At 43.6% G+C, this 25223-nt stretch overlaps 1 protein-coding gene across 1 annotated transcript in view; it reads left to right on the top strand.

Moving 5' to 3' along the window:
- The first annotated feature begins 2560 nt into the window (after positions 1-2560).
- Positions 2561-25223, top strand: part of got1 (glutamic-oxaloacetic transaminase 1, soluble) — a 55518-nt gene continuing 32855 nt past the window's right edge. The window contains exons 1-5 of the mRNA XM_052027547.1: positions 2561-2725; positions 12743-12924; positions 16240-16363; positions 23745-23857; positions 24454-24558. Coding sequence (XP_051883507.1) covers positions 2605-2725; positions 12743-12924; positions 16240-16363; positions 23745-23857; positions 24454-24558 — 645 coding nt within the window. The 5' untranslated portion in view covers positions 2561-2604. The remainder of the gene's footprint in view (positions 2726-12742; positions 12925-16239; positions 16364-23744; positions 23858-24453; positions 24559-25223) is intronic.

Below are 25223 nucleotides of genomic sequence, written 5' to 3'. Positions count from 1 at the left end.
AGTCAATGATTCAGGAACAGCTTCTCCCCCTCCGCCATCAGACTTCTGAACAGTCCATGAACCCAGGAACACTACCTCATTATTCCTTTTTTTTGCACTATTTATTTATTTTTGTGATTTATAGATTTTTATCTCTTTGCACTGTACCGCTGCTGCAAAACAACAAATTTCATGTCACATAAGACAGTGATAATAAATCTGATTCTGATTCTGATTCAGGTGAACCCTCATTTGACCTCAATGTGGTGCAGAGAATCAAGGTATTGGACTGGATCTTGCTGGCTGTTACTGGTGTTTCTGATTGGAACTGGTAACAGTCCGTATTGAACAGTCCGTATGTCCTGGGTCTCCAAACATGTGCTGTCAAATGCATATGTCTGGGACTTACTGAGAGACTGAGAGAGCAAAATCTGGCAGTTCACTCCACCATTGCATTTGTAAGATTCCAATGGGGAATCACATCTCCGATCACATGGGATTGCAGGGGTAAGTGCCAGGGGTCAGGGAGGTGTGTGTGGAGAGGGATGCAATCGCAGGACAGCCCTTCCAGTTGAGGCAAAGATTCACGTGCAGCTCCTCCAACCTCATCTACTGCATTCGGGTCTCCCGATGTGGCCTCCTCTACATTGGCGAGACCAAGCGCAAAGTGGGCGATCGTTTTGCCGAGCACCTGCGCTCTGTCCGCAATGGCCATCTCGAGCTCCCGGTGGCATGGCAATTTCAACTCCCCTTCCCATTCCCACACTGACCTGTCCATCCTCAGCCTCCTCCGCTGCCAGGATGAGGCCCGACGCCTCATATTCTGCCTGGGTGGTCTACAACCCAATAGCATCAACATTGAGTTTTCCAATTTCAGATAAACCTCCCCTCTGGTGTTTTTTTCCCTGCGTACACATCCCTCCCCTCCTCTGGTCCTCCCATTTTTTTGTGTCTTTCCCCCCCCCCCCAACCCCTCTGGCAGCCCCCCCATCACCCACCTTTGCCCCCTCCTGGCTCTTTCTCTCTTTTACTCTGCCTTCATCTATCATCCACCTGCCACTGTCTCCCACCTCCACCCCCACTCCCCTCCCCTACCTGGTGCAACCTGCCCACCACCTTTCACCCTTCCTCATTCCACCAATCACCTTTGCCTCCTGTCTTACCACACCCCCCTCCTCTTTATACTGACTATCTCCCCTCTTCACTCTCAGTCCTGATGCAGGGCTTCAAAGTTAAGTGTTGATAAATCCTTTTTGCCCACAGATGCTGCTCAACCTGCTGAGTTCCTCCAGCAGATTGTCTTTTTTTTTATATATATGTAAATGTTTATTAGCTAAAAGCACTATAAAAGGACAACCAGTGACAAAATACTGCAACTAATACAGAAAAGAGAAGATAAGAACAAACTAAGCATCTACATAACTACAGCAATAATGCTACCACCTGCAAAATGCACATGCAACACAGCAGAGAACACCCACTAAACTCACACGCAACACTTCAGATAAGAATCACATTTTCACCGTCCACGACACACGTGATCCCCTGAAGGGCCCACCGAGCGCGGAACTCAACCATGGTGCCTGCGGATACCGCATGCTCCCTCTCCAAGGACATCCGGGTGCAGACGTAAGCTTGGAAGACGGGCAGGCAGGCGGAACGGCCGGAACCCTCAGCCGCCCGCCGCCTGGACCTGTGGATGGCCGGCTTGGCCAGGCCCAGGATAAGAACCAGATTGTCTGTTGTCTCAGTTGTTCTTGTTGTGACTGTAAGGAACAGACAGGGAGCCAGTTGTTGTAATGAACAGACAGGGGGTCAGCTGTTGTTGTGTAATGAACAGATGGGGGTCAGTTGTTGTTGTGTAATGAACAGATGGGGGTCAGTTGTTGTAACAGACAGATGGGGGGGCAGTTGTTGTAACAAAGAGACAGGGAGGCCAGTTGTTGTTGTAATGAACAGATGTGGGGGGGGTCATTTGTTGTAATGATCTGACAGGGAGGCCAGTTGTTGTTGTAATGAACAGATGTGGGGGGGTCATTTGTTGTAATGATCTGACAGGGAGGCCAGTTGTTGTTGTAATGAACAGATGTGGGGGGGTCATTTGTTGTAATGATCTGACAGGGAGGCCAGGTGTTGTTGTAATGAACAGATGTGGGGGGGTCATTTGTTGTAATGATCTGACAGGGAGGCCAGTTGTTGTTGTAATGAACAGATGTGGGGGGGTCATTTGTTGTAATGATCTGACAGGGAGGCCAGTTGTTGCTGTTGTTGTTGCTGCTGCTGCCAGGTAGACGCGCCAGCGATACCCAGAATGCCACGCGGCACAGCCAGCCGGCGGCAACAACAACAGCAACAACTGGCCTCCCCGCTTGCAGCCAATGACGTGAGAGGCGGGGCCGTCTTCGCGGCTCCGATTGGCGCAGCGCTCACCTGTCAGGGGTGACATCACAGGAGCAGCGGCAGGCAGGGCTGAGCGCAGTCAAGGTCGCTGAGGGTGCCGCCGATCGCCGCCCGCCCGCCCGCCCGCCCGCCGCCGATCGCCGCCCGCCCGCCCGCCCGCCGCCGATCGCTGCCCGCCCGCCCGCCCGCCGCCGATCGCTGCCCGCCCGCCCGCCCGCTGCCCCAATGGCGTGCGCCTCCTCTTTCTTTGCCGCCGTGCCGCTGGCTGCGCCCGTGGTCATCTTCAAGCTGACGGCCGACTTCAAGGAGGACCCGAGCCCCAAGAAGGTCAACCTCGGAGTCGGAGGTAAGAGCCCGGGGCTGGGCCGGCGGTGGGAGCCCGGGGCTGGGTGCCCGGGGCTGGGTGCCCGGGGCTGGGCCGGCGGTGGGTGCCCGGGGCTGGGCCGGCGGTGGGAGCCCGGGGCTGGGTGCCCGGGGCTGGGCCGGCGGTGGGTGCCCGGGGCTGGGCCGGCGGTGGGTGCCCGGGGCTGGGTGCCCGGGGCTGGGCCGGCGGTGGGTGCCCGGGGCTGGGTGCCCGGGGCTGGGCCGGCGGTGGGTGCCCGGGGCTGGGTGCCCGGGGTTGGGCCGGCGGTGGGTGCCCGGGGCTGGGTCCCTGAGGCTGGGTGCCCGGGGCTGGGCCAGCGGTGGGTGCCTGGGGCTGGGTGCCTGGGGTTGGGCCAGCGGTGGGTGCCTGGGGCTGGGTGCCTGAGGCTGGGTGCCCGGGGCTGAGTGCCTGGAGTTGGGGTGGGTGCCTGGGGCTGGGCCAGCGGTGGCTGCCTGGGGCTGGGTGCCTGGGGCTGGGTGCCCGGGGCTGGGCCAGCGGTGGGTGCCCGGGGCTGTGCCCGGGGTTGGGGTGGGTGCCTGGGGCTGGGTGCCTGGGGCTGGGCCAGTGGTGGCTGCCTGGGGCTGGGTGCCCAGGGCTGGGTGCCCGGGGCTGGGCCAGCGGTGGGTGCCCGGGGCTGGGTGCCCAGGGTTGGGCAAGCAGTGGGTGCCCGGGGCTGGGAGCCCGGGGCCAGGCTGGCTGTGGGTGCCCGGGCTTCAGGATCCCGCTGTGCGTTGGCGGTAAGATGTGGGTGACCCCCAAGCCCAGGGGCGGGGAGCAGGGTGGCTCCTGGAGCCCAGAGACAGGGAGTTGGGAGCCTCCCAAGAACGAAGGTGGATTTAATTGGACAGATTTTCAAAGAGCCGCATGTACTCGATGGGCCAGATGGCCATCAACTGCTGTGCCAATGTGTGATCTTAGTGAGGGCTTGTGAAATGGGACATGTTTGGTTCACTTCAGATTCCCTGGCAAGTATTCCAACTGTGGTGGGTAACATTAGGGCCAGATTGACAATCCACTGGCATGAATTTCCACACTCATTCTGCCTGCACTCTCATGTTGATTCCTTGTCTAGTTTGGTAGAGGAGGCAAAGGTCTTGCTCTTTTTTAGCAGCTATCGTTTTTAGACACTCATGATTAATTTTTTTTTAAACAACTTTTCTACAGTTTGAATGTTTGTCAATGTCATAGAGTTGTGCAATAATACAGCAGGAAAATAGCCACTCACCACTTCCACACTGATCATCAAATACATACACTAGTCCCATTTTATTCTCCCCACATACCCGTCGTTTCCCCCCAGATTATACCTCTCACTACACACTATGGGCAGTTTACAGTGGCAAGTTAATCTGTCAACCCACACATCTCTGGGATGTGGGAGGAAACTGGAGCACCCGGAGGAAACTCATACAGTCACATGGAGAACGTGCAAACTCTACACAGACAGCACTTTGGGCCAGGATTGAGCCTGAGTTAGCAGCTCTTCCAGCAGGATGACATGCTGCCTCACAGTGATTCCCACCAGCATTCATCAGTTCTGCCAGTGGTGTCGTTTAATCCGCTGTTGATACTCTGAGTCTCACTGACTAGAAAGCAAAGAACTGCAGATGCTGGAAGCACTCAGCAGGTCAAGCAGCATCTGTAGAAAGAAGAGTTAACACTTTAGATCAAAGACCCTTCATCAGGACTGGGTTTCACTCTCCACAGATGCTGCCTGACCTGCTGCCACCAGTCTCACCCCAGCCCCTCCCCACGGGTTTGGGGGTTCCGATCTGGAGTTATAATGCTGACCTGCCACCAATGTAGTCATGTTAGGACCTTACCCTTCCTGTAACTGCTGCAGGTAAGTTATGGGTATGGAAGTGGCAAATGTCAGTGGCTCACTGCTCACTAAAGGTGGCCAGATAGTTATGTACCATGATCGCATTGGCCTGCTGTGCACACCACAGTATTATAACAGTGTCTTGTCCTTCTAAGGCACGGTAGTGTAGCGGTTAGTGTAACACTTTACAGAGTCATTGACCCGGGTTCAATTTTGGCAGCAGTCTATAAGGAGTTTGTACGTTCTCCCCGTGTCTGCGTGGGTTTCCTCCGGGTGCTCCGGTTTCCTCCCACATTCCAAAGATCTACAGGTTAGGAAGTTGTAGGCATGCTATGTTGGCGCAGGAAGCGTGGCAACACTTACAGGCTGCCCCTAGAACACTCTATACAAAAGATGCATTTCACTGTATGTTTCGATGTACATGTGACTAATAAAGATTCTTGTCTTGTCATTGGCTGTGTCTGCAGAGATCATTTTCAGTTATCCAAGATTTGCTGATTTTGTGGTGGGCACAATTAAAAGTAGCCTATTGGGACAGTATTAAAGAAAAATTCCAATTGTGCTCATCCAGGATGTTAGTGCCAATAAGAGCAGAATGAGCATCTTGTTCTGACTGATTATAATGAAACATTGTGCCACCAAACAGTGATTTCGCTACAGTTGGCTGTTCGCATCTGCACGGTTGATTCCGCTGACCTCAGACTTACCGCAAGAGCTGCAGATTGCAAACACTCTCCAAATAGAATATTCCTGCAGATCTTATCAGAAAAATACTAACAAACATAGATTTTCTTGTGATAAAGGTATTTTGATGGACTTTTGATGAGCTGCTTTTGTGTTGAACTTCATTTCTGTGGTGTTGCCTTTTGCAATCTCACTGGGTTTTCCAGTTTACTGTAAAAACATGACTGTTCTTGGAATGAATCAGTGACGCATTCTGTATGTTCTAATTGGTATTGGTTTATTATTGTCACTTGTACCGAGGTACAGTGAAAAACTTGTCTTGCATACCGATCGTACAGGTCAGTTCATTACACAGTGCAGTTACATTGGGTTAGTACAGAGTGCATTGAGGTAGTACAGAATGCATTGATGTAGTACAGGTAAAAACAATAACAGTACAAAGTGTCACAGCTACAGAGAAAGTGCAGTGCAATAAGGTGCAAGGTCAAAACAAGGTAGATCATGAGGTTATAGTCCACTTCATCGTATAAGGGAACCGTTCAACAGTCTTATCACAGTGGGGTAGAAGCTGTCCTTAAGGCTGGTGGTACGTGCCCTCAGGCTCCTGTATCTTCTACCTGATAGAAGAGGAGAGAAGAGAGAATAACCCAGGTGGGTGGGGTCTTTGATAATGCTGACTGCTTCACCAAGGCAGCGAGAGGTAAAGACAGAGTCCAAGGAGGGGAGGCTGGTGTCCGTGATGCGCTGGGCTGTGTCCACAACTCTCTGCAGTTTCTTGCGGTCCTGGGCAGAGCAGTTGCTGTACTAAACCATGATGCATCTAGATAGGATGCTTTCTATGGTGCATCAATAAAAGTTGGTGTAAAAGGGAACAAACTGAATTCCTTTACCCTCCTGAGGAAGTAGAGGAAGTAATATAACCAGTCTCAGTTCTTGTCAGTAGAACAGTGGTTAGGTTAAGCAATATTTCGTTGTGATTGCAATATATAAATACTGTTAAATCTCATTTGTTTCTTGTGACGCCACATTAGCATAGTGGTTAGCACAATGCTTTACAGTGCCAGTTCAAATCCAGCCACTGTCTGTAAGGAGTTTGTATGTTCTCCCCATGTCTGTGTGGGTTTCCTCTGGGTGCTCGGTTTCCTCCCACATTCCAAAGATGTACAGGTTAGGAAGTTATGGGCGTGCTATGTTGGCGCCGGAAGCGTGGCAACACTTGCGGGCTGCCCCTCTAAAATCACTACGCAAAAGATGTATTTTGCTGTGTGTTTCAATGTACATGTGACTAATAAAGATCTTACCTTATCTTATCTTATTCTGACTGGCAGAGCAATCACACAATTGCTTGAGGCTGTCCTGTAGCCTGGGAGTTAATCTTGCAAATTGTTAAAGTACAAGTGACATTCCTGATGCCATCTGAGTTTAGTTTGCAGAGATAAGTATAGATGGGGCATAAGATTCCCAATAGGATCCTCATTGCCATTTTAGGATGTAGTAGTTCGGGGATCTGTGGAGTGCTCACTGACCAGTTTCAGGATAAGTTAATCTACAATGGAAACCAATACTTGGTAGTGGTCAGTTGCTTCTCTATTGACCCTAGATTTTTGTCCATCTGAAGTTTCTTGTTTAAAATGTCTCCAAATGTACCCAAGTCCACCTTGTCCTTTAACGAACACAAAGGAGGAACTCAGCAGGTCAGGCTGCATCTATGGAGGGAAATGAACAGTCGACGTTTTGGACTGAGATGCTTCATCAGGACTGGAAAGGAAGAGGGAAGAAGGGTAGGGAGAGTGGGAGGAGCACGAGCTGGCAGGTGATAGGTGAGTTGGAGAGCCGGAGAGCAGCAGAGATCACAGAGGGAGAGCAGTGAGAGAGGGTCTCACTGCTTGTCCTTTAACTACTCTTTAATCTGAGGCAATTGATTGGCACCCCATCAAGCATCCTAAATATTCATTCCCACCAGCACACAGTGACAATAAGTGTACAAAATAAGTGGCTACAAAATGCATAGGAATTACTCGCTTGAGTTACTCTGGCAGCACCTCCCAAACCAGTAATGTCTACCATCTGGAAGAACAAACTGACATCTCCACCTGAAAATTCTCCTCTGATGTGTGCATCATCCTGACATAGCAATATGTTGTCAGTTGAAAATATACTACTTAAAAACAAAAGTCAATTTTATATACATGGTGACAAATCTGGTAAATTATTGGCCAACCAATTGAAAGCTACTATATGTAAACGTCAGATTAATAAAATTCGTAAACCAGATGGTACCTACACGATAGATCAAGTTCAAATTAACAAATCCTTTCAAGAATTTTATTCTTCTTTATACCAATCAGAATCCCCTGAGGATCCTACTTTAATACATGAATTTTTAAGAGATTTGAAGATTCCCTAGTTATCTTTAAATGAACGGTCTACATTAGATGCTCCCATTTCGGAGAAAGAAATAAAGAAAGTAATATTTTCAATGAATTCGGGTAAAGCACCCAGCCCTGACGGATATACAGCTGATTTTTTAAAATCCTTTTCTGATATTCTTGTTCCCTGGTTAGCCAAAATTTTTAAAGATGCCCTATCAGTGGGTAAACTACCACAATCTTTCTATGAAGCAACTATTTCTTTAATTCTTAAAAAGGATAAAGATCCCACTGATTGTGCATCTTATAGACCTATTTCTTTATTAAATGTAGATTCCAAAATATTTTCCAAAATATTGGCCTTTAGATTGGAAAAGGTTCTTCCACAAAATATCTTTGAAGACCAGACAAGATTTATTCAGAATCGTTATCTACATTTTAACATTAGGAGATTAATGAATATTATAAATACCCCTTCATCCCAAATTCCAGAATATGTTGTTTCACTAGATGCTGAAAAGGCGTTTGACAGAGTCGAATGGGAATATCTATTCAGTACACTTCAAAAATTCAATTTTAGTCCTAAATTTATATCTGCTATTAAAATGATTTATTATGCACCTATGGCTTCAATACTTACTAATAATCAAAGATCTCCTTTGTTTAGGCTTTTTCGAGGTACTAGACAAGGCTGCCTGTTAAGCCCTTTATTATTTGATATTGCTTTAGAACCTTTGGCTATTGCACTTCGGGATTCTTCACATATATGTGGTATTACTCGCGGACAGAAGATTCATAAGATATCTCTTTACGCAGATGACCTGTTACTTTATAATTCCAATCCGGAGGAATTTATCCCCGCAGTACTATCACTATTAGATCAGTTTAGTGTTTTTTGTGGCTATAGATTAAATTTTAATAAGAGTGAACTTTTTCCATTAAATATGCAAATCCCAATTTATAGCCAATTACCTTTTAGATTGGTAACTATTTTATGTATTTATGTGTTAAAATTACTAAGAGACATAAGGACTTATTTAAAGCTAATCTACTTCCTTTAATTGCCCATGTTAAACAATTATTTACTAAATGGTCCCCACTGTCTCTATCATTGGTAGGCCAAATTAATGTGGTTAAGATGAATATTTTACCAAAATTTTTATTTTTATTTCTAGCGATTCCAACTCTTGTTCCGAAATCTTTTTTTGACACTTTTGATTCTAGAATTCTTTCATATATTTGGCAGAATAAAAACCCAAGGCTAAGTAAGAAATATTTACAAAAACTAAAAAAGGATGATGGTATGGCCTTGCCTAACTTTAGATTATATTATTGGGCAATCAATGTTAGATATTTAATTTTTTGGATACAAGATTCAGATGTAATTCAACGCCCCAAATGGGTACACCTTGAGTCCCAATCAGTACTTTCTATTTTAGGAGCTCCACTCCCTTTTGCACTTACCAAATTAAGTAAACATGATTAACCCAATTGTTGAACATACAATACCAATATGGTTTCAATTTCGTAAATTTTTTGGATTTAATAAATTTAATCTATCAAGTCCCATTCAATCTAATTTTTTCTTTCATCCATCCAGAGTTGACTCAGCTTTTTCCATATGGAAAAGGAAGGGAATTGTATGTTTTCGTGATTTATTCATTGATAACTGTTTTTCATCTTTTGAACAATTATCTAACAAATACAATTTGCCTAGATCACACTTTTTTCGATATTTGCAAATTAGAAATGTTTTAAAAGCTACTATTACCCTCTTTTCCCACACCTTACAAAACTGAAATTACGGAAGAAATTTTTGGTTTTAATCCTTGTCAGAAGGGCTTGACAGCAATAATTTATGATTTAATTATGAAAATTCATTCAGAACCACTGGACAAAATTAAGAACGAATGGGAAAGTGAACTCCAGACATCTATACCTACAGAGACTTGGAAGAAAATTCTTCATTTAGTTAATACATCTTCAATGTGTGCCAGACATTCTTTGATACAGTTTAAGGTAGTTCACAGGACCCATATGTCAAAAGATAAGCCAGCTCATTTTTATCAACATATAAATCCTATATGTGACAGATGTAAATCGAATGTGGCTTCTTTGACACATATGTTTTGGTCCTGTCCTCTTTTGGAAAAATATTGGAGAGATATTTTTAACATTATTTCAAATGTATTGAAGATTGATTTACAACCTCATCCTATCACTGCAATTTTTGGTTTACAAAGGATAGAATCTGGCCATCTATCTGCTTCCGCTAACCGTATGATTGCCTTTGCTACATTAATGGCCAAACGATCCATTTTGCTTAAATGGAAGGATCCAATACCACCTACTACTTTTCAATGGTTCTCTCAAACTATATCATGTTTAAACTTGGAAAAAATTAGGAGTGGTACTGTTGATCCTTCACTTAAATTTGAGGAAGTTTGGAGTCCATTTATTCAATATTTTCACATGATATAGATCCCCTTATAATAACCTTTCAATTTAGAGGAATGGAGTTGATGACATAATATTGCTCTGTTTCTATTGAGAAATTTTAGTCCAGTTTTTTTTCTGTTTTTTTAAAAAAAATTTTTCTTTAGCTTGGTTTGATATATTGTTTATAATTTTTCTTATTGTTTTGGGGATTTTTTTTCTTTCTTTTATATTTTATAATTAATCTTTTTCTTTTATATTATATTCATTCACTCAGATCGTTGGATCTACAGATTTTTTTATGCTTTATTGTTCTTTGTGATTATCCATGTCATGATTCTTCTCCTGATCTCTTTGTGTTACATGTATAAACATTGATATTTTAATCTGTATTAATTTGAAAACTAATAAAAAGATTGAAAAAGAAAATAAATTATATTGTGAGTCCTTTATTGTCACTGGGGCTAAATCCTGGAACTTGCTACCCAACAGGGATACTTTCACTGGAAAGACTGTAGAGGTTCAAGAAGGTGGCTCACCATCACATTTCAAAACAAATTGGGATGCTGGCTAATAGACCAGATCTTGAAAATGAATTTTTAAAAAATATCTGAAGGTAAAGGGGGCATTTGTCAATTTAATGGTTCCTTATTGATGTGAAAGAAAATGAAGAACATCTAAAATGCAGATCTAAATAGAAGTTACTTCCAAGTGTAATAATCCCATCTCTGTCAGCTGGGACAGTTGAACTGCAAAAGTCACAGTAAACTCTACTGTTTTTCTTCAAGATGGGGATTAGTGTCTTCTTTGTGGAAGTGTTCATCACTTGGGGATATGAATCATCTGCAGTCATTTACCTGTTGCATCCAAAACACCTGGCTTGTACTTTCACGATGTTAAAAAGATAAGAGTAGATGGAGAGAGGACAGAAACTATTTCTGCAATTTAGGAATAAAACAGAAAATGTTGTTTTCAGCATCTGCATTTTTTTTTATTACCAGGATTAGTGGGTGCAGTTGGAAGGAGGTCTTTCAGGAGTGAAGTTCAGAAATACTTAAATCACGCAAAGGGTGGTAGAAATTTGGAACTTTGGTGCAAAGCTGAAAGGCAGTCAATGACTGGCATGCATTGTTTGGCTCATTTCTGGAGAACAGTGACTTCTATAGCTTTAATGAAATCTGATACAATTCCAAATGAATATGCATTTATTATTCAAATTTGGAATGTCATTGGTTAACTACGTGGTTGTGCAACCACCTCAATGCAAACTAGAAGTATCCTGACTGGTTGCATCACGGTCTGGTATGGCAATTCGAATACGCAGGAATGTAAGTAGCTGCAGAGTGTAGTGGACTCTGCCCAATACATCACAGGCACATCCCTCCCACCATCAGGAGTATCTACAGGAGGCGCTGCCTCAAGAAGTCAACATCCATCATCAAAGATCCCTACCATCCAGGCCATGTTTAGTTAACATTTTTCTTGTGAATGCTGCTTATCTGATGCTCTGTGCCTGTGATGCTGCTGCAAGTAAGTTTTTCATTGCACCTGTGCATACATGCACTTGTGCAGATGACAATAAGCTCGACTTCGACTTTGGTTTGTGGTCTTTTAATGAGAACAGCCAATCATAATGCACCCATACTTATTCTGCATAAACACATGCTGCTGCATAAAAATCTTTCTCTTGAAAGGTTTGTGAAGTGCTGAGTTCTATCTTTACAATTGTTTTTAAAAAGAATTCCATATTTTTATTGTTTCTTTACTTTTGACTTGCAGTTTAGAGCTTCTCGCCTCTGTTGCTTCAGAAGTTACATTCTGTATGGAAAGCAATATATTTGGACCTGTTAAAGCTTTTCACCAGATAGATGGTCTAAATTTTCATTTTATTCTGGTGCCATTTAATCCTTTGTCTTGAATTGACTGGCAGGTGCAACAGCAGTCACAATGAATTACTCCAGCAATGTCTTTTAGTGTGTTGTTACGAGCCAGGTTGCTACTTAGTGAGTGTCCCTTTAAGGCATCTGGACAGTGGTGTAGTAGTGTGTGTGTGGTGTTATCTGACTACTGCGAGTGAAAAGAAAGACTATAACTGGAGCATACTGGCAGTTGAACAGAGAGACGAAGAGAGAGAGAGAGAGTTGGTGTCACTATACAATCCATGTACGGATTTTTGGAGCAATCTGTGGAGTCCACTTTGTCATTAACCTATACTGGAAAGCAGGTATATCTGTGGGCGGCCGCGTGTCAAGTGCCCTCGGTGTGGCAGATACCTCGGAACAAAGCAATGGAGATCATCGGTGACTGAGATGTCATATGGGTTCCATCGTGGAACTTGTGGATTTCGTAAATTCTCTCTACATTCTCTCCACAATCTACTGTGGTTTTCAGAAGCCTCTGCTCATTATTCTACTTTATGACTTGCTGGACTGAACTTTGAGAACTATTCCTAGACTTGGGGTTTGGGAACTTGCCACACACACACTTCGAGTTTATTTTGGGGTCAATGTTTAATACCTAATGTTTTTTGTTTCTCTTATTATTACAAGTAGTTATTAGTAAATAGATACTAACACTTACACATGGCTCGTTGTGTTTCCATTGTTGCTGGTACGTAACAGTTCCATAATAAGATTTTACTAATTTACTTTTTTCCTCTGTATTCCCCACCCTGACTGTTTCTTGCAGCTTATCGCACTAACGAAGGTAAACCCTGGGTATTGCCTGTTGTGAGGAAGGTGGAGAAATGCCTTGCTAATAATGATACTCTCAACCACGAGTACGTGCCCATATTGGGCCTTCCAGAATTCACCAGGAGTTCTTGTGAAATAATTCTTGGAAAGGACAGTCCGGCCATTGCAGATAACAGAGTAAGTGTCCCATTTTGAAGTTGGAATTGGAATTGTTTTATTGTCACTTGTACTGAGGTACAGTGAAAAACTTGTCTTGCATACCGATTGTACAGGTCAATTCATTACACAGTTCATCGAGGTAGTACAAGGTGCAGAGGTTGGGGACGGGTGTGAATAATGGAAAATTCAAAAAGTTTTTGGTTGTGCAAGTGCTTCTATCAAAATATTAGTAAAATTACATTAGTGACTTACAATAGGAAATTATTTGCAGATGCTGGAAAATGAAATTAAAAACAGGAAATGCTGAAAACCTTCCTTGTCTGAAAGATGAGAGTTCTTTCTTGCAGAACTACTGGAAACCTCTTTCCCCCTGAATCTGTGCTACTTAAATGGTATTGGTATTGGTTTATTTTTGTCACTTGTACCGAGGTACAGTGAAAAACTTGTCTTGCATACAGATTGTACAGGTCAATTCATTACACGGTGCAGTTACATTGGGTTGGTACAGAGTGCATACAGGTAACAACAATAACAGTACAGAGTAAAGTGTCACAGCTACAGAGAAAGTGCAGTGCAATAAGGTGCAAGGTCACAACAAGGTAGATCATGAGGTCATAGACCATCTCATTGTATAAGGGAACCGTTCAATAGTCTTATCACAGTGGGGTAGAAGCTGTCCTTAAGTCTGGTGGTAAACTGCATTCTTTGTCCTCCCTGACATTTATGACCTCCTGCAACCTCCAATTAAACCTCACGTTTGCTCCTTGACTTCTTTGCCCTTGGAGGTCAGGGTCATCGTCACTCTCAGCTTCCTACCCATGAGATCATTCCATGTTGCTTTTTACTGATCTCACCCACATCTCACAGTCTGCTGCTTACTACGGCCTTCGGGGGCTGGTCACCCAAAATGCTCCAAGGAGCAGAAAGAGCGAACATAGAACATCACAGCACAGTACAGGCCCTTCAGCCCACGATGTTGTGCCGACCTTTTAACCTACTCTAAGACCGATCTAACCATTCGCTCCCGCATAGTCCTCCATTTTTCTGTCATCCATGAGCCTATCTAAGAGTCTCTTAAATGTCCCTAATGTATCTGCCTCTACCAGCACCCCGGCAGCGCATTCCATGCACCCACCACTCTCTGTGTAAAAAATATTTACTTCTGACATTCCACCTCCCCCATACTTTCCACCAGTCACCTTAAAATTATGCCCCCTCGTGTTAGCCATTTCTGCCCTGGGAAAAAGTCTCTGGCTGTCCACTCGATCTATGCCTCTAGTCATCTTGTACACCTCTATCAAGTCACCTCTCATGCTCCTTCTCTCCAAAGAGAAAAGCCCCAGCTTGCTCGACCTATCCTCATAAGGTATGCTCTCCAATCCAGGTAGCATCCTGGTAAATCCCCTCTGCACCCTTTCTAAAGCTTCCACATCCTTTCTATAGTGAGGTGACCAGAACTGAACACAGTATTCTAAGTGTGGTCTGACCGGGATTTTATAGAGCTGCAACGTTACCTTGTGGCTCTTGAACTTACTCCCCAGACTAATGAAGGACAACGCGTCATATGTCTTCTTAACTACCCTATCAACTTGCGCGGCAACTTTGAGGGATCTATCGACTTGCACCCCAAGATCCCACTGTTCCTCCACACTGCTAAGTAACCTGCCATTAACCCTGTATTCTGCCTTCAAATTTGACCTTCCAAAGTGAATCACTTCACACTTTTCTGGGTTGAACTCCATCTGCCACTTCTCAGCCTAGCTTTGCATCCTATCAATGTCCTCGACAACCTTCTACACTATCCACAACACCACTAACCTTCGTGTCATCTGCAAACTTACTAACCCACCCTTCCACGTCCTCATCCAAGTTATTTATAAAAATCACAAAGAGCAGGGGTCCCAGAACAGATCCCTGTGGAACACCACTGGTCACCGACCTCCAGGCAGAATACACTCCATCTACAACCACCCTCTGTCTTCTGTGGGCAAGCCAATTCTGAATCCACACAGCTAAGTTTCCCTGGATCCCATGCCTCCTGACCTTCTGAATGAGCCTATCATGGGGAACCTTGTCAAATGCCTTATTAAAGTCCATTTACACCACATCTACTGCTCTACCCACATGTATGTGTTTTGGTACATCCTCAGAGAATTCACTCAGGCTTGTGAGGCATGACCTGCCCCTCACAAAGCCATGCTGACTGTCCCTAATCAGACTATGCTTCTTAAATGCTTATAATTCCTGTCCCTAAGAATCTTTTCCAATAATTTGCCCACCACTGAAGTAAGATTCACTGGTCTATAATTCCCAGGGTTATCCCTACTCCCTTTCCTGAACAAAGGAATAACATTTGCCACCCTCCAATCATCTGGTACTACTCCTGTGGCCAGTGAGGACGTGAAGATCATAGCCAAGGGCTCAGAAATCTCTTCCCTTGCTTCCTGTAGTATCCTGGATATATCCCTTTGGGTCCCAGGGACTTATCTATCCTCATGTTTTTCAAAAGTTCCAGCACACCGTTCCTTCTTAACATCGACGTGTTCTAGCTTATCAGCCTGTTTTACGCCGTCCTCACAAATGTCAGGGTTTCTCTCACAGGTGAATACTGAAGCAAAGTATTCATTAAGGACCTCCCATACATCCTCCGACTCCAGGCTCATATTTCCTCCTCTATCCCTAATCAGTCCTACCTTCACTCTAGTCATCCTTCTGTTCTTCACATACAAGAGAGAGACCTCACCTACTTTTCCTTTAGCCTGTGGGAGCAAGCACAGGATTTACGTGCATTGCAGGTTCACCAATGTGGATGAGTTTATTGACAGGATTGGTGCCATTTCAGATACCTCCCTGGCAGTCTTCTGCCAGAAGTGCCTGGCTGCAGCCCTGGAGGGTCACCGTAGTCCCCATACATGTCTTCTTCAGGCACTGTTCACTAGACTGTCCAGGTTCCTCTGAGCCCCTGACAGCACTCTCCCATCCCCTTTCCATCATTGCAGCATCCAGTCATTAAGTAGTCACGCTCCCCCATAGCTGGAAGAATGCTGCTTTTGTCCTATTGCGAGTTGGCTGTAGGGATTGCACCTGCAAGGCTAACTGCTGGCAGATGCAAGAACTTGCAACAGGGAACATCATTCTGAAACTGACCCGTTGAGACCTGATAACGCTGTTCTGTGACATTTTTCTTGTATGCAACTTTCATATTGTCACATTTGTGTAACTCACAGTACAATTTTAACACCATTAAAGGATAGTAAAGCTATTTCCAGCACATCTTTTTTAAACTGTTCCCCATTTTGCATCTGAGCTTAACCTGTGCCCTTTCTGTGACAGGTGGGTGGTGTGCAGTGCTTAGGAGGAACTGGCGCTCTTCGTTTGGGTGCGGACTTCCTGCACGGATGGTACAATGGAACTAATAACTCATCAACACCAGTATATGTTTCTGCACCGACTTGGGGTACGTGTTTGTCCAAATGCTGAGGTTTGAATTTAAAGAATATGTTATTTATTTACTTATTATCGCACTGAAAGAGGCCTTTCAGCCTATGATGTCCATTCTAGCTCCCAGTAAAGCAATCCCATTCCCCTTTCCCATGTAACCCTGTAACGTTCCCTTTCACAGTGACCATCAGCGCCCCTGTGGTTCTTTTCTTGCATATCTATACGAGGGGTAATTTACTGTGGACGGCCTGCCAGCACGTCTTTGGGATGAATCCGGGAGTACCCCCTGGAAATCCCACAGTCACTGGGAGAACATGCAGATTACAAAGACAACAATCCAGCTCAGGATTGAACCTGCTTTCATGCATCTCTGCGACGATAGGAATTCACTTTTTGAGGGTTTTTTTGCATATAAATTATCTTCGAGGTTTGAAGGCAAAATGGGTGATGTGACTTTACTTAGAGTGATTCATGTAAAGCCCATGCCAATGGAACAACTTCCTCTTTCCCCAATACCAAGTCCAATGCCTCATGAATTGAAACCCATTTCTTCCACATCAGTTTTCGAGTCACAGATTCGATTCTCTGACCTTATTTACCCGATGCTAATTTGCAGGCGGCTTAGTAGTCATTCAGAGATAATTACCTTTGTGATTCTGTTTTTCAATATGACTTGTATTTCTTCAGCAGAACCTCTTTCTTTGTCCTATCCATGCCATTGATTCCCACATGGAATATGACATCTGGATCTTTTCTCTCCCATTTCAAGTTCATCTTTAGGCCCAGGATGTCCTTAATCCTAGCACTAGGGAAAGAGCATAACTTTTCAGACTCGTGCACACAGCTGCAGAGAACAGTATCTTTCCCCCTAACTATACTAACCCTTATTACCACTGTATTCCTTTACATTCCCCCAACAGAATGGCTCCCTGTACCGTGACGTTGTGGTCACTTTGCCCATCCACAAGCTACAAGGACCTCATACCTGTTGGACAAGTGGAAGGGCTGAGGCTCTTCTGGATCCCTATACCTGCTTCATTTGTCATCACACCCTCCTAATGTATTGGACTGATCAATTCTACAGTAATTAATCTAAGAGGTGTGACAAAGTATCCAAGTAATTCCCTCCCTAATGCATCATGGTGTCTGAATGCCCGACTCCATCTCAACTCTGAGTTAATGCCCCTGGTGCTGCAGATTCTTACTGCATTTGTGGTTGTCATGGATCTTCATCAACTCTCGCAGACTATGGTTGCAACAAGTCACTTGCCCTGCTGTGCCTGCCTTAAAATGTTTATTTAAATCTGTCCCCTTCTCCTAATCTCGTTGAAGATCCTCAATCATCAATGTCTTTTCTTTTTCAATCTTTTTATTAGTTTTCAAATTAATACAGATTAATATATAACATCGATGTTTGTACATGTAATATGAAGAGATCAGGAGAACGATCATGGCATAGATAATCATAAAGAACAATAAAATATAAAAAAAATCTGTAGATCCAACTATCTCTTAGTAAGTGAATATAATATAAAAGAAAGGAAAGAAAAAGATTCATTATATATATATAAAAGAAAAGAAAGAAAAAAAAATCCCCAAATCAATAAGAAAAATTATAAACAATATATCAAACCAAACCAAACCAAACTAAACTAAACAGAAAAATTTCAAAAAAAAACAAACAAAAAAAAGAAAAAAAAGTCTGGACTAAAATTTCTCAGTAGAAACAGAGCAATATTATGTCGTCAACTCCGTTCCTCTAAGTTGGAAAGTTATTGAAAGGGGATCTATATCATATGAAAATATTGAATTAAATGGACTCCAAATATCTTCAAATTTAAGCGAAGGATCAACAGTAACACTCCTAATTTTTTCTAAGTTTAAACATGATATAGTTTGAGAGAACCATTGAAAAGTAGTAGGGGGTATTGGATCCTTCCGTTTAAGCAAAATGGATCGTTTGGCCATTAATGTAACAAAGGCAATCATACGGTTAGTGGATGCAGATAGATGGCCAGACTCTATCCTTGGTAAACCAAAACTTGCAGTGATAGGGTGAGGTTGTAAATCAATTTTCAATACATTTGAAATAATGTTAAAACTATCTTTCCAATATTTTTCCAAAAGAGGACAGGACCAAAACACGTGTCAAAGAAGCCAGATTCGATTTACATCTGTCACATATAGGATTTGTATGGTGATAAAAACAAGCTAGCTTATCTTTTGACATATGGGTCCTGTGAACCACCTTAAACTGTATCAAAGAGTGTCTGGCACATATTGAAGATGTATTAACTCAATCACCAATGTCCATACTTCATGGACATGGCCCGAGCAGAACACCATGCTATACATTGACCCACAAACTTAGTTTCCCAAATATCTGTGGCCCACAATAAGTTCTAGCTAATGTCTATAATGGGATACTGTGGTGCCTGACACATTGTGTTAGTTTTGGGACTAAATTCAGGTTAGGTAGGTGGGATTGTAGTGTCTTTTCTCTGATACAAAGTAGGTTTGAGCTAAAACATCTCAGTTCCTAGCCAACACAGGTCCATTGTAACAAAACCTCCTGAGGTCTAAAGAATGGCTGAAGAGAGGGAAAGGGGGAGAAACAAAATTTCTTTGAGGCGATGGGTAACAGACCTCATTTTGCAGACACAAGAGACTGTAGATGCTGGAATCTGTAGCAACACACAAAGTGCTGGAGGAACTCAGCAGGTCAGGCAGCGTCCGTGGAGGGGAGGGGAGTGGACAGATGCTTTGGGTGTTGGGCCTCATTTTACTGGTTCTGGCTGGCAGTCCGCAAGGCTACTGCCAGCATTCAGCCATCAGAACTGACTTAAGTCCTGCACTCACACACATGCTCTGAGAGTGCGGGACTGAACGATGGATTTGGACAGCTGAATCTGTCACTGATCAGTTGCTGAACTCCTTGTGGGATCCAAGAGCAGGAATCAGAATCAGATTTATTATCATTGACATATGACGTGAAATTTGTTGTTTTGCGATGGCAGTACAGTGCAAAGACATAAAATCTATAAATTACAGAAGTAAATAAATAGTGCAAAAAAAAGCAATAATGAGGTGGTGTTCATGGGGTCATGGACCGTGAAGAAATATGATGGCGGAGGGGAAGAAGCTGTTCCTGAATCTTTCAATTTGGGTCTTTAGGCTCCTGTACCTCCTCCCCGGAGATAGTAATGAGAAGAGGGCATGTCCCGGGTGGTGAGGGTCCTTAGCGATGGATGCTGCCTTCTTGAGGCACCGCCTCTTGAAGATATCTTGATGGTGGGGAGGTTGTGTCCATGATGGAGCTGGCTGAGTCTACAACCCTCCGCAGTCTTTTGCGATCCTATGCATTGGAGGCTTCGTACCAGGCTGTGATGCAACCAGTCATCTTCTGAGATGTTGACGCCCAGGAACTTGAAGCTGCTCGCCCTTTCCACTGCTGACCCCTAGTCTAGCTGAGATTCCCAGACATTATGCAGAGGAATTGACCCCACCAAATCCTGTAATTGAAAAGCAAATTTGACGGCCTTTGGTGGGGCATATTAAGTATGCACCATGTGCATGCACATGCATTCTTAACATACTTAAACATTAATGGAGGGCTGGCCCTGAGTTCTTGCTTGCCTCACCACCACTCAACTCCCCTGTGCACCAAGGAATGGTAGCCTCGCCTGCAAGTTTTGTCTCCACCCACCGACCCATTCCGTTTCAGCAGTGCGTTTATGAGAAGGTTGCTGAATGATGTACGTTATTCTCCAATGTGAAGATAGAATCACTCTTAAGTGTGACTCCTGTAAGAGTGGCTCAGTATAACATGGGAGCAGACATTCCTGTTCAATCCATTCAATAGTGGGTGGTCTGTACACTAAGGAGGGAAAGGAGACTGGCATCTACTGTAGGAAAAATCGGGTTCTAACCTCTCTGACTAAAATTACCCATTGACTAGTTGTATCCCTTTAGCAGTTAAGCCAAACTGACGAGTAAATACTTTTTGGATCTGTGGTTTTCCCTGAGTTGATTGATACCAATTAATGCATAAGTGGAAGCATGTAGCTGGCATGATGGTTCTAGGTTAGAGAGGGGAAGTTATGATTCCTAAAAACTACCACAATTCCTGTCCTGATCGTTAGTCAGTCTGACATCACTGAGTCGACTTGGGATTGGCTAAAATGCCCCCTCTAGTGGAAAAACCATGTGATTACCCATTGTGATTAGTTGTAGATAATAGTCAGGCTTGAATACTTTGGAACATTATCCTGATAAATAGTCAGAGCCTGTGGGGACAGTAGAAGGGGAAGAGTTTAGGGAAATGGCCATTCACCTCCTTTTTGTGAACCCTGCAATCTCTGTGTAAATTCATAGTCATAGAAAGTTATAGCATTGAAACAGGCCCTTTGATCACAATATCACAAGACAAAGGTGCAGAAGTAGGCCATTCAGCCCATCGAGTCTGGCTCATGAGCTAAACTAAACTATTCCTATCTAGCCCCGATTTCCGGCCTTATCCCCATATCCCTTGATACCTTGACTAATTAGATACCTATCAATCTCCTCCTTAAACGCCCCCAATGATTGGGCCTCCACAGCTGTATGTGGCAACGAATTCCATAAATTCACCACCCTCTGGCTAAAGAAATATCTCCTTATTTCTGTTTTAAATGGGTATCCTCTAATTCTAAGACTGTGCCCTCTAGTCCTGGACCAAGGGAAACAGCTTAGCCACACCTACTTTGTCCAGTCTTTTCAACTTTTGAAATGATTCTATGAGGTCCCCTCTCATTCTTCTGTACTCCAGTGAGTACAGTCCAAGAGCTGACATACACTCATCGTATGTAAGCCCTTTCATTCCGGGAATCATCCTCGTAAATCTTTTCTGAATCCTCTCCAACATCAGCACATCTTTCCTAAGATAAGGGGCCCAAAACTGCACACAGTATTCCAAATGAGGCCTCACCAGTGTCCCACAGAGCTTCATCAACACTTCCTTACTTTTATACATTATACCTCTCGGAATCAATGCCAACATAGCATTCGCTTTTTTTACCGCCGATCCGACCTGGTGGTTAACCTTTAGGGTATCCTGTACGTGGACCCTCAAGTCCCTTTGCACTTCTGTACTTTGAATTTTCTCCCCTTCTAGATAATAATCTGCCCGTTAATTTCTTTTTCCAAAGTGTACAACCGCACATTTCCCAACATTGAATCCCATCTGCCATTTCTTTGCCCATACTCCTAAACTATCTAAGTCTCTCTGCAACCTTCCTGTTCCTTCAATTCTCCCTAGTCCTCCACCTATCTTGGTGTCGTCTGCAAACTCAGCCACAAAACCATTTACTCCATAATCCAAGTCATTGATGTACAATGTAAAAAGAAGCGGCCCCAATACCGACCCCTGCAGAACACCACTGGTAACTGGCAGCCAATGCTCCACCCATTCTAATATCTTTCCTGTAATTCCATGTGCTGTCATTAATCAGCTTCTTGTGCGGCACCTTGTCAAAGGCCTTTTGGAAGTCTAAATACACAACATCCACAGCGTCTCCCTTATCCACCCTACCTGAGATTTCCTCAAAAAACTCCAATAGGTTGAGCTGGTCAGGCAGGTTGGTCCACAACAACCATCAAGCACCCTTTTTTACATAGAACACAAAACAGTAAAGCACAGCACAGGAACGATCCTTCAGCCCACCATGTCTGTGCTGACCATGATGTCTAAATCCCTCCATTCCCTGTCTGTTCATGTGCCTCTTAAACGTTGCTATAAATATCTGCTTCCACCACCTCCCCTGGCAGCGCATTCTACTTACCTGCGACTGTGTGTAAAACGAAAGCTTTTCTCGTAAATCTCCTTTAAACTTTCCCCCTCTCACCTTAAAGCTATGCCCTCTAGTATTTGACATTTCCATCTCGGAAAAAGACTCTATCTCCGCTATCTGTGCCTCTCATAATTTTATATACAAGTTGCCCCTTAACCCCTGATGCTCCAGAGAAAACAATCCAAATTTGTCCAACCTCTCCTTATGGCTAATACTTTCTAATCCAAGCAGCATCCTACTGAGCACCCATTCCAAAGCCTCCACATCCTTCCTGTAACATGGTGACCAGAAACTGCACACAGTACTCCAAATGTGGCCCAACCAAAGTTTTATACAGCTGCAACATGAATTCCCAACTTTTATACTCAATGCCCTGACCAATGAAGGTATGTCCTGTGCCTTCTTTACAGTCCTATCTACTTGTGTTGCCATTTTCAGGGAGCTATGGACTTGCACCCCAATATCACTCCGCACATCATTGCTCCCAAGAGCCTGCCACTTATTGTATACTTTACTCTTACATTTGACCTCCTAAAGTGCAACACCTCACACTTGTTTAGATTAAATCCCATCTGCCATTTCTTTGCCCATGTTTCCAACTGATCCATATCCTACTGAATCCTTTGACAACCTTCTTCACTACCCACAATCCCAACAATTGTTGTGTCATCTGCAAATTTACTAATCGGACCACCTGAATTTTTGTATGTATCTCACAAGCAACAGAGGTCCCAGCACTGATCCTTGCTGAACACTACTGGTCACAGACCTCCAGTCAGAATAACACCCCTCCACCACAACCCTCTGACTTCCATGGCCAATCCAATGTTGAATCCAATCTATCAAGTCACTGTGGATCCCATGTGCCTTAATCTCTTGGATCAGCTTACCATGAGGGACCTTGTCAAATGCCGTACTAAAGTCCATGCACACAACATCCACTGCCCTACCCTCATCAATCATCTTCATCACCTCCTCAAAAACTCAAATCAAGTTTGTAAGACGTGACCTCCCCCGCACTAATCCTATCCTAACTCACTTTGTTCTCCCCACATTCCCCATAATCTCCTCCCAGATTCTACCATTCACCTACACACTAGGGGCAATTAGGATCACTTACTCTGATGCTAACCGACAATCTCTGAGTAATGTGTACAGTAGCGTAGTTGCATTTTATCCTGTTTGGCAAGCAATGGATGATCATTCAGAATTGGCACGTAGATTAATCACATCCTGGTCAATGCCTTGATGGTTCAGTGGGATGAAGCTTGCAGTATCGTTACTGATTGAGAAGAGATCTTTCTTTCATTGATGGTGACATAGCTTAATTCACAGACATTAGAGTGCAACCCGTTGTACAGTGCTATTGGAGTAATTTCACATTCACTAATTATCGCCTCAATGGCTGGAAGAGGAAAAAGGCTGATAAAGCATGAGGGGCCATGGAAATGTACAAGCTAGCAGCATCTGCCATCATCTTTAAGGGGTGGTCTTGCTGCATTTTCACATGTAGAAACTGTAAGGTGTGAAACCAAGCCCTTAATTCCATTGGTAATATTTTCCTTACAGCAAACCACAATGGGGTGTTTGGTGCTGCTGGGTTCACCAACATTCGCAGCTATCGTTACTGGGACCCAACCAAGCGTGGTCTAGATCTAGGAGGACTTCTGGAAGATCTGGAGGTGTGTTCTGTAGCAGCATTTTTTATTTCAGCCATCTACCCAAAGTTAGCAGAGTGAAAAAACTGTTTTACTTTTCGAGTACTGGGATTGTGCCAAGGTTGAGGACAATTAAGCTTTCGTCATCTGATGAAAGGTCATTGACCTGAGATATCTCTCTTACCACAAATGCTGCCTGACCTGCTGAGTATGTCCACCATGTTCAGTTTTTATTATGTGGTTCAGGTGTTGGTTAAGAAATAAACAATGGCTAAGAAAACCGATGTGCTTTTTAAAAAATCCCATTTAAATACACTGAAGAGGGAAATTGTTTCAAATATTTATGCAAAGAGCAAGCTCTGATTATTAGGCATGGAGACCACACGGTCCTGTGGCTACAGTTTTGGCACCTCTATTCTGGAGAATTGACCAAGGAGGATTATAAACATTGCTGATTGCACAGATGGGGAGTGTAAGTGGAGAGGTGAATTCATTATTATATTTGACACAATACTCCATTAAGAAGCTGCTTACTCTTTTTTTTAACCTGAATGTGCTGTGCATTTTGTCTACATGTACAAAATTGATCTTACGGTTTTTTTTTCTCTCTTTACAATTAGAATGCTCCAGAATTTTCAATTATTCTGTTGCATGCATGTGCACACAATCCAACTGGTACTGACCCAACTCCAGAGGAATGGAAGAAGATTGCTGAGGTCATGAAGGTATGGAAAGACCTGCCCTCAAGCTCCATTTGGTGGCAGACAAAATAACTATTTGTTAAACTTATCATTATCTAACCCAGTTTAAAGACATCATCGAAATGTTATCTAAGATTATCTTGTAGGTGTGCAGACTCCTGAATACATAAACAAAAATGGGAGGTACCATTGACAAAAAGTTTCATGTTGTCTGGAACATGCTTCATACTAAGCAGCATTCTTGACTGAGTAAAGATTGGGTAAATGTGACTTGACTGAGTAAATATTACACTATTGCGATAGTGTGGAACAGGTTTGATTTTACAACCACTTTAAATTTACTTTGCACTCTGAACTGATTCTAACTTAATTTTTTTGCATTGTCATGCTGTCGTCTGCAAAATCTCAGGAGGATTATGTTAGTTACTGGCCCTGTAGATAGAAACCATTTCCATTTGCTGTGGAATCCAGGACTAAAAGCAGAGTCTTAATTAAAAATAGAGCTCGGTCTTTCAGAAGTTGGGAACTATTTTACAAACAGAAATGCTGGAGATGAGGAACTATTCCTTATTACAAATGGCAATTTATGCTAGGTCAGTAGCTAATTTTAAATCTAAGATTGGTTAACAAAAGTCAAAGCTATTAAGGTACCCGGACAAAGGAAGTTTGATCAGCCACGATGATAGTGA

Source organism: Pristis pectinata, chromosome 12 (assembly GCF_009764475.1).
Source record: "Pristis pectinata isolate sPriPec2 chromosome 12, sPriPec2.1.pri, whole genome shotgun sequence".
Lineage (NCBI taxonomy): Eukaryota > Metazoa > Chordata > Chondrichthyes > Rhinopristiformes > Pristidae > Pristis > Pristis pectinata.
This window is presented reverse-complemented; position numbering and strand designations above follow the sequence as displayed.